Source organism: Macrobrachium nipponense, chromosome 45, assembly GCF_015104395.2.
Source record: "Macrobrachium nipponense isolate FS-2020 chromosome 45, ASM1510439v2, whole genome shotgun sequence".
Classification (NCBI taxonomy): domain Eukaryota; kingdom Metazoa; phylum Arthropoda; class Malacostraca; order Decapoda; family Palaemonidae; genus Macrobrachium; species Macrobrachium nipponense.
In genome coordinates this window covers 10,138,013-10,152,851 of record NC_061105.1, presented here as the reverse complement: position 1 = coordinate 10,152,851, position 14,839 = coordinate 10,138,013, and the positions used below count along the sequence as shown (strand labels likewise).

The following is a 14,839-nucleotide window of genomic DNA, read 5'->3' as shown; positions in this document are numbered from 1 at the left end:
TTAGAATGGAATTACAGTCTTGTACCAACAACCATTCGTTAGGTGCTCCGTTCCTCGGGCTCCGGACTCATCATTGTCTTTGCACCTCTGTCATTTACAGCCTCATTTTCATGTCGTGCTCGAAGATACTCCGAATGAAAACCACCTTACCCATGTACACCCACAAACACACACCAACACACCACACACACACACAACAGACAACAGCAGCAGGCAGCAGCAGCAGCAGCAGCAGCAGAGAATCCTAAAAAAAAAAAAAATCGGGTACTTAAGTCTGAGCTACGGTGCAAAGAATCCAGGAACCTCGAAATATGCCGGACATTCCCGCTCATTGCGCCAAAATGCAAAAGGCAATTTGGTATTCACGATTTATTCGCGTGGAATATTTTACGAGGGCTCCTCACTGTGGAATCGAGACCATCAATAGAACATGATGAATTCATTATCGAGGCGCTATGGTGTTCCGAAAAGCGGCTGCCCTCACGCTGTGGTCACGACAAAAATCATCTATCGTCTACCTGACTTGAATGATCGCTAAAAAAAAAATGTTTAATAAAATGCCGAAGCTATTTGTATTGAAGAAGTAAAGTTCTTTGGCGATGTCAAAACACTCGTTTTAATGTGTAGATAGATACCGAGACTACGAATGTACATACATACAGCATTTTCAATAAAGCCTTTATTTCTTATCAGAATTCCCGAACTGTTTCTTAACAAATATGCTGGAGAGCGATTATATACATGACATGTAGTCAGTTCACTTATTTTCGTTATTGCAAATTGTTGGCATAAATCTATTTTAATCTTTAAGCAAGTCCTGATTTTGGAAACATTACCATCGAAAGGACGCCGTAACTGACGTACGATTTATACGGTTTTAATTCCCTGTTTAAAGCCACAAACACAAACACACATACGTGTGGCTCTTTCCCCCTACCTAAACTTCTGTTATCTTTCTTTCTTCCCCCCCATCCCCTTTCCCACCCCGCCCGCCTTCATTGAAAATCCTATCGTATCTGTTTCAGGTCATTTGTATACTAGCCTCGCCTTCAAAGCTACTACCGTCTTCTCATCCTGATATTTGAAAAGGCTGTTCATCATTGATCAGTCTTCGACAAAAGGTGTGTTCATGGTGGTGTATCATTTTCTGAAAGCTTGCAAAGCTTTTCAGAAATATTTTACTGCTCCCCTGTGGGGGGTGGGGTGGGGCGGGGGTGAGGTTCCTCTGTGTAATTATTTGTCGACGTTGATTGCCTCTGCGTGTGGGGGACAATGAGCTAAAATTGTTCTCCACGAAAGTAGAAAAGGGTGAATCCATATTGTGATCTACGACGAAGTCCAGAAGAAAAAAAAAAAAAAAAAAAAAAGTGGCCCGGTTCGACATTTTTTCAAGTTATGTTTGCTACAAAACCGAACAGCGTGTTTTTTTTTTTTTTGGGGGGGGGGCTTTTTTTTTTTTTGTAGGGGCGGGGGGGAGGGCGGTGGGGTGTGTGGAAGGGGAGCAAATTCATTCCTGCTCTCTCTCTCTCTCTCTTTCCAGACTTGACTTTGTCCATAGGAATTTTCAGCTGAAGATGGAGAGAGAGAGAGAGAGAGAGAGAGAGAGAGAGAGCCTTTTACGATCTGCTGTCTTCTCACTTTGAAACAAACGCTCTGTACTATACAGGATATTTCTGTAGACTGTTTAACTGCCAGATGGTCCTCATAGTATCATTGAAATTAACCTTCTAAAATATTTTTTGATAAAATAAAATAAAATTTGCTTAGTAAAAAATATATTCCATATAGCGTAGTATAAAGATTTCATTTAATTGGAGAAAAAGTTTTGTAAATAAAAAAAACTACGGTGAGAGAAATTGAAAGGAAAGAAGATAGAATATATTTTATTTAAATATTAATTTTTAGTGTACTTATCCATGATTTCATCCTTCTGTATTTGCTGTTGCATTCTGTTGCTGCATTCAAAATAATGATCATAATAATAGTGAAAAATAAAACATAGAAGTATTCTCAATAATTTAATCACATGGGATATACATAATTAAAAATAATTATGGCATAATTATGTGGTACAGTAACTTGTTAGAGGAAACGGAAATGTTCGATCAGACTAAACTTAAAACGTATACTTTTATCGCGGCAGATTATCACTACGTCAGCACATCCGGAATAAGAATTCAGAAGCCGCGGATGTGTATATGCTATATATATATATATATATATATATATATATATATATTATATATATATATATATATATATTCAAGATTTGAATGTTTCGTTCTACTTTTTTTCGTATTTTCGTCTGGTTCGTATTAGCCACCTTGGCTCATAAACATCCGGGTTTGATTATACGTTGAATCAGATTATATATATATATATATATATATATATATATATATATATATATATATATATATATGTGTGTGTGTGTGTGTGTGTGTGTGTGTGTGTGTGTGTGTGTACACACACACACACACACAACCTTCTAAACCGTTCAGTTTCGACGTAACGTTTCCAACGATTCGTAAATGTCGTTGACGGTTTCGTAGCTGACGACACCGTTTCTTCCGTGTGAATCCTCCCATTCATACGGGATTGTGTGAATCTCTGCGTAGTCGTGGTCCTCCTGTGGGCTAATTCCCCTGCAGCTGCGGTCCTCCTGTAGCCAAATCGGTCTTCCGGAGAGGCCCTGCGATTCAGGGACGTAGGACGTTCGGATTTCCTCGTAGTAGATCTCAGAGTCGCCGTCTTCGCACTGTTCGTTACGTCGGACGTCACTCGTGGAACGACTTCGTCCTAGTTCCCAAATATCTGTAAAACGTCGTTTGTTTGCGTTATTATTGAGCACATTTACTCAATGGTTTTATGGGTTTATTAACCCGTAGTTTTATGTGTTAATTAACCCTGTATGCATCCACCTATACGCTTTGCGTTCTGAAGTGCTGTAGTATTAAACATGGCGGGAGCTCAACAGGACTCACTGTTTATAGTACTAGCCCTTTTAGTACTAGCCCCTCGGCGATCAAAATATTATATATAAATCCATTTCTATCCATCTTTTGATATTCAAATATGCATGACTGCCTCTGTTGCGGTTTCAATAGGCTTAATTGATTGAAATCGACAACTAACTGCCAAACATTTTTCATCCTTACCAACTTGTTTCAAGGCGTGGCTGGGAGCTTCGTTTCTGCAAGGCCGTCTCTGGAATTCATAGTCGCATACTTTAAAAAGGGGACTATTTAGGCGTTATTCCAATGTGTTATATTGTGTTACATATACAACATTGCACTTTAGACAGAAATAGCTGGGAGTTACCTTGAAGCAGATGATTAGTATGATGGTAAGGCTGACAATCGCAGCGATACCGACTGATAATGGAACGACTTCATTGTCACCTGGAAGAGTCGAATTCAGTTGATAATTTATTGGTCTCTTGACTTTATTTTCTAGACTATGTTTCTCGTATGAACAGGACGATAACAAAGAGAGAGAGAGAGAGAGAGAGAGAGAGAGAGAGAGAGAGAGAGAGAGAGAGAGAATAATCAAGAAAGTTCTACAAATCAAAAATGAGAAAGAGTAACCAAGAAAGTGCTACAAACTCTCCAGGAGAATTTACATATGTACGTAAATTATCATTGGCAAAGTGCAACCCAGAGGAAACTGTGCTGTAGTACTAAACTCTTTCGGTTCTGGCTTACCTGAACTCGGTCCTTCAAAATCAGAGTCTCCCTTTGGCCGGGGCTGTCTGCCTGGAAGACAGCAGATAATCATTGTCAGTTACCTTATTATTATTATCATTATCAATATAATACGAGTAAATTAAACAAGAGACTCAAATTCGGTTTGTGGAGCTCAGAAAACGTCACAGAACATGGGACTACTAACAGCAGTCTCCATCCTCTCGAATTCTTGTTGTGGCAGAGGAACGAATGTAAATGACAATTCCCAAATGATGACTAAGGTATTTCAGAGGTATAAATACTTTCACTCACCAGAAGTCGCGTCAAACTCCCTGAGGTCATGTACTACGTAAACATCTCCTCCTTCGTCCTTCTCCGTTTTGAATGTCAGATGTCGCGAGGCGTTTTTTATTGCAATGTCCGTTCCGTTGATCTGTCGGACGGGAAATACTTCTATTAACAAAGCACCGAGTAACTGTGCACATTTATACATTGAAAGCATACGTATAAATGCATGTAGGCCTATTTTTAGCCCATTAAAACACACTGGTTTAAAGATAAGGACTATATATTTCGGTGGACTGACTCCCGCCCTTGTCACGTAGTGAAGGACAGGAGTTATATTGGCGAAATATCTCCCCACTATGCATTTCGCCAATGTAACTTCTTCTGCCATTCACGACTTGATGAGGGTGGAAGTCTCAAGCTACTAATGTCATTTAAAGCCCAATCCATTCTACCACACAGAAATAATACCGACAGGAAATTGTAATTGCGTCACCTGGTGGTATAGGACATCTCACCTGCAGTGTCTTGGGGATTTGATCATTCTCGTAGACGAGACTGAGAAAATGAGGCACACATGTCGGCAAAAGTGGGCAGGAGACACACGAGGTGTTTGACAGATAGACGCTCTTGTCTGTTTTGTTCCAGCAAATGCAGAATTCAGAGCTGTTTTCTTGATTATTTTCCTGCTTATGTAGGACTAATGTGATTGTTTTCTCCTCCTTAGTAATGATCACAAATCGAGATTCACCATCACGGAGTACTGGGTTATAATGAGAGGAACTTCCATTCAAAAGAGAATATGGAAGACCTGAAAAACGGAAAAGATTAATAATAATATGAGCCTATAACAGATACACTCGCGCTCCCATGCACCAGTACGTCCATGCAAACTCTGTGTGTGATATTATATATATATATGATTATATAATATATATAGTATATTTTTTTATATATATATATATAATGTATATATATATATATATATATATATATATATATTTATATATATATATATATATATATATATATATATATATATATATATATATTATATATATATATATATATATATATATAGTAATAGAAACAATAAAACTAGTCTCACCTTGAGGGCAGTTTCTAGTCGTCTTCACGTTCTCCATTAAGATGGCCGAGGGCCTGACGGCGCCCATAGACTCAAAAAATAAAGTCCTGTTCTCTCCTGCATTCATTCCAAACTGAACCTTTGGTTCGTTCGACATGAAAAATCTAACTGAAGTAGGTTGTTCGAAAATACTGTTTTTAGCCTCCCAGAGTGTGTGTGTTTCGTTATTCGGTGTCCTTAATCTTATGGAAGGCTCCATAGCACCTAACTTACTGACGAACAGCTGAAAGAAGTCTTCAGAATCCGCAACGTTAATGACAGCTTTATTTCCCGTGGTTGCCTTTTCAAGTTGACAGCCTGTCATGAAGAAAGAACCTTGAATTTTATCTTTCACAAATGCTTTCATAATCTTTTCACCAGTCCCCAAAGTTTCTCCTCATTATCACCGCCAGACCAAACTGCATTATCTGAGGATGTTACCGACTCCACCCTCCAATCAGGACCTTCTATAATGATACGAGTCAGCCGTAGAGACAGTGGCGACATCAGAAGAAGAAAGACAACACTGAGTGGAATGGTTATCTAAATTGAATGAATTCATGGTTTTGAAAGTGGAGTCAGTGATGAAGAAACGTTGGGGATAGGAAACACCTGGTTCTTTTGGGTGGATTCGCTACACTTATGATCTTGGCTGTACATTTCCACAGAATGTGGAATGAGGAAACAAAAGTTGACAGAATGTGGTCACTAAAGGCCTGTCCACACCAAGAAACACAATTTTATGTCCATATGCATATACATACACATTCATATCTACATATGTAGATGGCTATATGTATATATTTGCATGTACACATGCACCTATGTGTTCATAATGTACACATGTGCATGTGTGGGACACTACTTTTTATAAAAACTTCCTCACCCATCTCTTTTTCTTTCTCTTATTAATCCCTCTTCCTCGAGTACATTGAAACTGCCAAATAGAATCCAGTGGCTTCTGCACCAACAGTCATCCTGACGACAACTGAGGTCTGGACAGGAAACATTGCTTGCAAACTGTTTGCAAACTTTGCACTGTTTCCTAGTGTGGACAGGCCTTTTGAGGAGACACTGGTGGGTTGATTAGAGCATTGAAATCCCTTTTGTAAAGGCTTTCGTAATGAGGGCAGAATATGCACAATGGGATATCAAAAGGCAACCCAGGCAATGGACAGGCTGAATAAGATTTGGCAACGTAACTGAATATGCTATACGAAAGAAAAGATCATACATAGATTCATCGACTTATATCTGAAAGGTTTGACTGAGTGATATATACAGAATTATCAGCTGTTTAACAAGCATACCTTCGTGAATAAACTGAGACCAGTTCTGGAAGGAGGACTCAGTAATATTCGTCCGTAGAATCAAGAGGAGTAGGAGCGCTTTAGGGATGTCTCGGCAGATCTGTGGGCGCCGCTGTATCGCCATTTCCAATTCCCCGGAACTTCGTTCAGCTCTCCTCAGGCCACTCTCGATGCAACGAAGAATTGGACTCAGTTACGGGGTGCTTGAAATGTCATATCGGCATTTGCTCAAGATCTTTTTCATCTCCTGCACTGTAGCTACCAAATCAAGTTTAACTGTCAAGTTTACAATACAATCGTTTCGCGTGGTTGCGTCCTGTCGGAGTTCTGGAAGGGATGCTTGGAATGACTTGAGATAGATCGTGATGGTTTAGATTTTTTTTTCTTTCAGAACAGCGCTATTAATTTGTCTCTAAAGATTACGCCAGCAGAATTCTCGGGAGATAAATTATAGAAGATATCAGTAAACGAGCAGAAAGAGAAGGGGGGAAAAAACTCACCTTCCTTCGGCGTTGTCAGTAACTGACTGACTATCGTTAAAGCAAAGTCAAGAAGAAGAAGAAGAAAAAGAAGCATCCGGTCGTGACGTCACAGCAGTAGCTGGTGATAGCAGCCTTTGCAACGGCTCGTAGTCGCATAAGAAACGTGAGAGCGGATGTCTAGTGTATGTCTACTACTAGAAGATTCCTGTGAGAAGAAGAAGCAGCAGCAGCAGCCGCACCCATGACTGATGTAGAAAGTTCGTTTCCGTATCATTAACACAGGATGTTGCTTTGTGAGAGAGAGTTGGAGGAAAATGTTTACATGCGAATGGAAGACGAGACCGAGCGCAAGATAGTGGTCCTAAAACATTTCCCGTGGGAAAGGATATGTCCCGATAAAAAGAAGAAGAAAAACAAAAATATAGAACTGACATCATTGCATCCGTATCTTGCCAGATGGAGCTTCCGCTATTATTCTTTGTGAGAAAAAAAATAATACTTTTTGCTATTATTATTAATATTATTATTTTGTTCTAAGGAGTCCACATAAGAGTTCGTGTATGATTTAAAAACACTAAATAAAGCTTTCGAACCCTCCCCTAGGTTCATCTGCAGTCCAAAATTATTATTATTATTATTATTATTATTATTATTATTATTATTATTATTTACGCCATTGAAGTTGTAGTGATAATGATGAATATCAGAAATGCAAAAACTATAAATATATGAAAGGTCTTGCATGTATCTCCTCAAGTCCAGTAGATACCACAGTCAGGATAAATGTTAATTATTGCTTATACTTTTTTTTAAATATTCTGTTCTCCTCCAGAATCAAATAACTGCTTGACAAAGCGTTTGTCCCCAAGGGTATGTGGGTCTGTTATTGATCCTATTTTTTTTTTTTTTTTTTATTCAGTAATGTTATTCAAGTCATAGACGTATCGTGGAAATTGTGCCAAGATCGTTTCTTTTAAATCTTACTTATAGATTTAATGTAACATAATTCTTGGACGACCGTGGTTATATGCTGCTCAGTCTACAGATGGCGTTAACGTTGTTATGTGCTACTCAGCCAACAAATGGCGTTAACTTGGTTATATGCTACTCAGTCAACAGATGGCGTTAACCACAGCCAAGAGTGATTAATGCCATCTGTTGACTGAGAAGCATATAACCACCCATGGTGTTTTCTTCTTCTGGTAAGACCTTCCATATATGGTCCTTGGTTCAGTGTGGTTATTGAAGTGAAGTCTGGAAGGAACTGAAACTCAGCTATTCGTAAATTTTACAACTTGTGGTTTGCTATGTTGTGTGTACTATATTGTGGTACACAGTGGTATGTTGTACTACACATATTGGATGTAATCAAAATTGTTTGGAAGGTAAGGGTTATGAGTGGTTATTAACGTGTATATTGACTAATGTAGCCTAGATACTACATTGTGTTATTTTCTAGTTGGAGACTACTTGGTTTGACATTTGATCCCTGACAGTGCTGTATCGGCAAGATTATTTTGTCTATTAGCCATGGCAGTTTTATATAGGAAACTGTGGTAGATAAGGTATTTCTACAGAAGCAATCCGCGGTGGCGTAGACTATGGCAATTGATGTTTTCCTATGTTATTTTACCCACTGAACAAGAATTTAAAGTAATATTTATTCAGACGACTGTAATTAACTCCCAAGGGCCAGTACTAAACACGCGACTCGACCGCCGACCGAAATCGGAGGAAGAACACCAAAAGCAATATGGCGGCGATACCAAAACCACAACAAACAAAGTAGGGAGCGACTACATATCAGCGACGATCGATTTGTGTGTGCTGTTAGTAAGGCCGCAGCGGAACGGCGCTTCGCGCCTTATCCGCATATTTAAAGATTCTTGGCAAGCACGGCATGTACAGCAAGAGGTAATGTTGCGCTGCGCGCGCTAGCCACAGGGGTCACAGTAAGGCTACTTACCGTGGCGGATGACTCTTAAAGGCGTTCCTGTTGTAGTGGATCCGACAAATAGTAGCTCCACAACACTCTCAGTGTTTTTTGCTTTAAAATGAAATTGTCTTTTAGCATATTCAATCACAACTTCTTTACCACCACTAGACAAATAATGATAAAATTCACCGTAATCCACATTGCACTGCAAACAATCGGTAGGAAATCGAAGGTCTCTGTAAAAAATTAATGCCAGAAGGGCCAGCCACTGCCTCTGCCATAGGTACAGGAAGACAAAAGGCCGGTTTTTGCTTCATTACTAGTGTATTCAGTCAAACAAGGATACCAGTGGACACTGGACAGGTAACTTTATTACTCCGCTGAAATGCTAGTGAAACTTAGTTTTCGACTAAAGTCGTTCGTAATTGGTTATGAAATCCATGACGTCATAACGATGTTACACCTCTCGGCCAATAATGAGTAACTGGAACTGCTTTTGTTTGCATAAGAAAGTAAGTTGGAGGGCTCATTAAAAGTAAACATTACCGTAGAGGAAACACCTCTCCCAACTTAAGAAAAATTCAATGTAAAAACTTATCAAGCTCATTTAATTCCACCCCGTTCAATCTCTCATATAATGACTATACTTTTTATATTGCTTTCCACATGCTCTTTCCATGTAGGTGATTATTTTAATATCCAGTGCGGAGTGCTTCTGAAATATTACCTTTAGTACTGGCCCCTGGGGGTTAATTACAGTCGTCCGATTAAATATTAATTAAAATTCTTGTTCAGGAGGTAAAACTGCATAGAAAAACCACAACTGCCATACTCTGGGCCGCCGCGGATAGGTACACTAGATCTACCATACTTTTTATTTTGCTTTTCACATGCTCTTTCCATGCTGGTGATTATTTATTTTAATATCCAGTGCGGAATGCTTCTGAAATGTTACCTTTAGTACTGGCCCCTGGGGGTTAATTACAGTCGTCCAAATAAATATTACTTAAAATTCTTGTTCAGGAGGTAAAACTGCATAGAAAAACTGCAACTGCCATACTCTGGGCCGCCGCGGATAGGTACACTAGATCTACCGTAGATAAGACTAGACATTGCGGTGGTGATAATTATCATGAGTTAAATAGAATGTTCATGTTAGGCTAAGATTAGAACAGTGAAGGTATGGGTATTTCTACAGAAGCTTTCCGCATGACTGCATCGTTTGTCCCCATGAATACGAAAGCCACCAGGAATTGGGGCGTCTAATGTATTTCGCCGTGTTTAGTATGAGCCCCTAGGGGTTAATTACAGTCTTCCAAATAAATGTTACTTAAAATTCTTGTTCAGTAGGTAAAACTGTATAGAAAAACTGCATAGAAAAACCGCATCTGCCATAGTCTAGGTCGCCGCGGATTAGTACCCTAGATCTACCAAGGTATGTTCCTGTTAATTGTGAGTAGCATCTAATTTGTAAGGCTATTCTACTGATAAGAAAGGGCAACATTTACATGCTACAGGTTCATGGACTCCTTAACCTGACAGTTGGATGATTTTAATGAGCACAGCAGCATAGGGTAGAATTTGATCTACAGGCATTGGACAGAGGACTCTTCAACCCCATTTTTTCTTTTTTTGATACAATTGAAGCCTTTATTACTGCAAACCAGACTTTCAAGAGGCATACAACTGTACACACAACTAGGCTTAACCTACAATAGAATTATGGGTTGATCCATGTGATCAAATGGTGATTTTAGATTGGAGTATAACCAAAAATTAGTGACTTGTAGTAAGTGTAAATTGCTTATATCACAGGATAAGCAGTGGTAATTTTGCAATAACTGCATGGACTGCAAGGAACAATCCAGCGAATATGATAGCTTCTAGGGATTGGGGCGTCAAATGTAATTTGCAATGTTCAGTCTACCCCAAAAAAATAACTAAATACTGTAGGAAACTAATTTTCAAAGAAATACCTGACTTGGAGTTATAACCTAGTTCTACCAGATGTGTCCCTAACACATACTTAATTTGATATGTAATTTGATAGTTTTAAAGAGCACTGAATTTATAATCAAATTTGAATGAATGTAGAAAAGGGTGTATATGATGCAGTATGTGTTCAGGATAACGTGATATTTACCAGTTTGTAAAAATTAAGTTTTTTTATATTTAGTCCTCAAGGGGATGGTACTACAGTGTCCTGCTAAGGTTTTCTGTGCATAAACAATAATGGTAAATAATTACCAGATGTTTATAGTTTTAAGCCAGTTTATAGTTTTAAGCCAGTCGTTCAAAAAATTTTCTAAGCTTAGCTCAATGGGTGCCTTGTACGAGTGTAGTGCTGTCGGAGATTGCTAGGCGAGATCTCGATTCCCCAGAAATAATGAAGTCCTTAATATTCTTTCAGGCCAGAGGAGTTGTCCCTTGCTATGTACATTGCCCCACCTGCCAAATGCCCTGTTTCTATCATAAAGCCTATAAGTGTCCTTTGAACTAGTGTATTTGGGCTACGTTCTGAAGGAGTGATATGCAAGTGATCCCCTAATTGCTTGTAAGGGAACTTTCGGAAAAGATTTAAGGTAAGAAATATTGAAAGTCTATGTAACGCTAATGTGTCCATTGTATGGTTTTCAAGATCAGATTAGGTTTTGGGGGCCAGGTTGGGCAAACCACCTTGTCAGTTAAGGGCCTTCATGCCCTAGGTTAGGTTATGATGCTTCCCTGTAACTCCTTAAAATTTTTTGGAATGTTGAACTGTCAATTTAGAGTTTAGTAACAAAATGTAAAGGTTATAAGGAGACCTTTTTATAGCCCAAGTGCTTGTCTCATAAGTTTTTTACTCTGTAATATTTAGGTTGTAATAGTTAGGGTTGTTAAAAGCAACTTCACAAAAAACATTTGATTGTTGGTAGGTTTCATAACCATGTGGCTTCTGAAATAATGTGCGGTAGGTTACAACTGATACTTTTTAACTACTGAAAGTGGTTTCTTAGTTCATTATTGAAAGTGGCTTGTTACATGTTACAGAGTGCAGTTTTAGGTTTTCCATAAATGCAAAGTACGAGATTAAACAAAAGTTTGACCTGTTATAACATGTAGAAATAGTAAGACTATAGACCGGTCGATGAGCAAGGAGCATTATTGAATTGTAACTGACGGGGGGTGTTCTTACAGGATCCAGAGGGTTTCGTATGCAGCAAATGAAATGTGTTTTGTCAAACGTTAGAAGTAGAGAGGCTAAGACTCCTTCAAGAGTTGGAGATATTTGTGACAAAGGTATGTGAGTGGATCTTGACAATGTCAGTGTTACAGGGTTATTTATTGTAATATTGAAAGTTGAAAATGTAGGGGCTGATTGTTTGAACATAGGTTAAACCTAATTTAACAAGTAATCGCATGAAACAACTTTACATCTGTGGTGTTTCATGGCTGTTAAGGCCTGTCCACACGATCGGGCCTGATCGGCGGACTTCCCCTCTAACGGGCACACTTGACTGGCAAACAGTCAAATTGCCCGATGGGTCTTGTAGCAAAATTACCATGGTGGTGCCCAATGGCTTGAGCTTCGACCCTGGCAGACGTACGTTAACCATATAAATTTCTTTTACTGGGCCATTCTTTGCACCATATTCTCTTCTTTTTCATCATACACAAAGCAATTATCATGCTACACTATCTTCTTCTTTGCGGTAGGCACCATGTTTATCGTACCGCACTGAACCCACTACTGGCATCGTCGGACACGCCCACCTCTCCATCGCCTCACCCATGCCCATGTGGACAACATTCATGGATAAGTCCGCCAGAATTTGCCCGTCAACCCCGGAGCACGCCGATCAGGCCCGGTCGTGTGGACAGGCCTTTAAAGATTAGGAGGGTTGAAATGAAGCATAAATCTAACTTAGAATATCAAATGCCTTTTAAAAGATCAATGAGATCGTTAAAACTAAATCTTTCGTGTACCTTCAATTGAAGGTGTCTGGTATAAGTTAGTTTAAATCATACTTGGCTTGTCAACTCAATTTACATTGAAGAATCATACAATTTGGTTTTTGAGTGGTAAACTCCACCAACTATAAATGGCTTAGATAGCTTATAATTTTGTTTTCAGATTTTGAGTTTGTTCACTCCAAATTCTTTTTGCAGAATTGTTACTGCTCTAAATTTTTTTTTTTTTAACATATCAACAAGTTAATAATCAGTCGGAATTAGAACTGTTGTAATTCTATCTTAAATTTTACGTAATTTATGCTTTCATTATGGAAGCTAATCTTACCATATTTGTTTTATTACTGCCATAAAATTCTATTCATATTTTAATCCTGATCACAAAAGGTTATGTACTTTTAAGTGAGTATGTAACATCACTAAAATACTTTTTGCAGGAAAATAAGCAGCTGTGTAAAATGAGGGAAGATGGAAGTATTAATCTGTAGTCCCACGGGTGCAGTGGCTTGTGGAGATATTGGCCGCACATTCACTCCTGGTGGTTGTTTACGAGGAGAAACCTCATGCGCTAAGAGTACACATCTATTTGGCCCCACATACGTCATAAACTCACGCACGAGGACTTAAGTTTAGTTGTCTTAAGTGATTAGCTTCGACATTGAGAAACTGGATATGACGAAAAATTGAAAGGAACAAGACTACGTACCAACAAGTTGAGGATATCTCGAAACAAGTTATGACTGAAAATGGAGACAATTTCAATAAGTTCAATCTCATCCAGTGTACGTTCTATGAAAAGGAAAGTATCCAGATTTGTGTTCAAAGTCTAATAGTTTACCTGTCAGATTTACTTCAATCACACTTAGAGGTATCAGACAAATCTACTGTTAGGTTATGTAAATCTAGTAGGTGAACGCTTTTTACTAGATAAGTTTTTTTTTTCAAGGAATGTAACTTTGAGAGGGATTTAATATTTTCAGTCATATCATCATTATGCAACAGCATTTCATTTCATTCATGCAGTATAATTTTTAATGTGTACTATTAAATAAAAAGAAAGCACTTTGATGTATCTGTTTGTTAACATTGAAACTTAAAAGTATAAATAAATTATGAATACTCAGAATTCATTCTATCCGGTTCCTTTCTAGTGCTTGAAGAATCTCTTAAAAAAATCACTACTTTTCTTGCCATGTCACCTTCTTTCCTTGTGACAGTTACTTCTCGTCCTCCTAGTTCGAATATTCTCGTTCAAGTTTTTGAACAGCAGCATTAGTTTTCTATATAAATAAAGAAATCTTCGGCATAACCTGTTGCCATGAACTTCGCTAGATCACCCTTCTTATCTGGATATTTTGACAACTTTTGGCCAAATCTTTCTGAAGAAGTTTTAAACCCCTTCACTAGATCATCCTTCATATCTGGATATTTTGACACCATTTGGCCGATTCTTCATGAAGTTTTAAACCCCTTCGCTAGATCACCCTTAATATCAGGATATTTTGACACCATTTGGCAGACTTTTACTGAAGTTTAACCCCCCTTTGCTAGATCAACCTTCATATCTGGATATTTTGACACCATTTGGTACTCTTTATGAAGAAGTTTTGAACCTCTTCGCAAGATCAACCTTCATATCTGGATATTATGACACCATTTGGTAGAATCTTTATGAAGAAGTTTTGAACCCCTTCGCTAGATCACCCTTCATATCTGGATATTTTGACACCATTTGGCAGACTTTTACTGAAGTTTAACCCCCCTTCGCTAGATCACCCTTCTTATATGGATATTTTGACCCCATTTGGCCGACTCTTTATGAAGAAATTTTAAACCCCTTTGCTAGATCACCCTTCATATCTGGATATTTTGACACCATTTGGCCGACTCTTTATGAAGAAGTTTTGAACCCCTTCGCTAGATCACCCTTCTTATATAGATATTTTGACACCATTTGGTAGACTCATGAAGAAGTTTTGAACCCCTTCGCTAGATCACCCTTCATATCTGGATATTTTGACACCATTTGGCAGACTCTTTATGAAGTTTTGAACCACTTTGCT

General features: G+C 38.4%; 1 protein-coding gene and 1 long non-coding RNA gene across 3 annotated transcripts; one reads left to right on the top strand and one right to left on the bottom strand.

Moving 5' to 3' along the window:
• Nucleotides 1–2,301: 2,301 nt before the first annotated feature.
• LOC135214097 (uncharacterized) lies at nucleotides 2,302–7,030 on the bottom strand. 2 transcript variants are annotated; one of them, XM_064248201.1, is made up of 9 exons: nucleotides 6,908–7,030; nucleotides 6,408–6,734; nucleotides 5,080–5,415; nucleotides 4,490–4,782; nucleotides 3,999–4,119; nucleotides 3,705–3,755; nucleotides 3,322–3,401; nucleotides 3,159–3,207; nucleotides 2,306–2,814 (listed from the first exon to the last, which is right to left on the bottom strand). In XM_064248201.1, the coding sequence occupies exons 2-9, from the start codon at nucleotides 6,529–6,531 to the stop codon at nucleotides 2,498–2,500; spliced, it is 1,371 nt and encodes a 456-aa protein (XP_064104271.1). In that variant the 5' UTR covers nucleotides 6,532–6,734; nucleotides 6,908–7,030; the 3' UTR covers nucleotides 2,306–2,497. The 2 variants fall into 2 exon arrangements, with proteins under 2 accessions (XP_064104272.1, XP_064104271.1); XM_064248202.1 differs by lacking the exons at nucleotides 5,080–5,415; nucleotides 6,908–7,030 and having other exon boundaries at nucleotides 2,302–2,814; nucleotides 6,408–6,901.
• Nucleotides 7,031–8,116: 1,086 nt separating this feature from the next.
• Nucleotides 8,117–13,842, top strand: LOC135214096 (uncharacterized). The gene is made up of 4 exons (XR_010314259.1): nucleotides 8,117–8,274; nucleotides 11,236–11,407; nucleotides 12,003–12,104; nucleotides 13,214–13,842. It is a non-coding gene; the product is annotated as an uncharacterized LOC135214096 (long non-coding RNA).
• The last annotated feature ends 997 nt before the right edge of the window (nucleotides 13,843–14,839 follow it).

Excerpts from the sequence above, each read along its gene's own strand:
- LOC135214097 (XM_064248201.1), bottom strand. The coding sequence starts at position 6,531 with ATGGCGATACAGCGGCGCCCACAGATCTGCCGAGACATCCCTAAAGCG. Across the intron at positions 3,208-3,321 it reads TACTAATCATCTGCTTCAAG|AGACGGCCTTGCAGAAACGA; the intron begins GTAACTCCCAGC and ends TATGAATTCCAG. Across the intron at positions 2,815-3,158 it reads CCACGCCTTGAAACAAGTTG|ATATTTGGGAACTAGGACGA; the intron begins GTAAGGATGAAA and ends GACGTTTTACAG.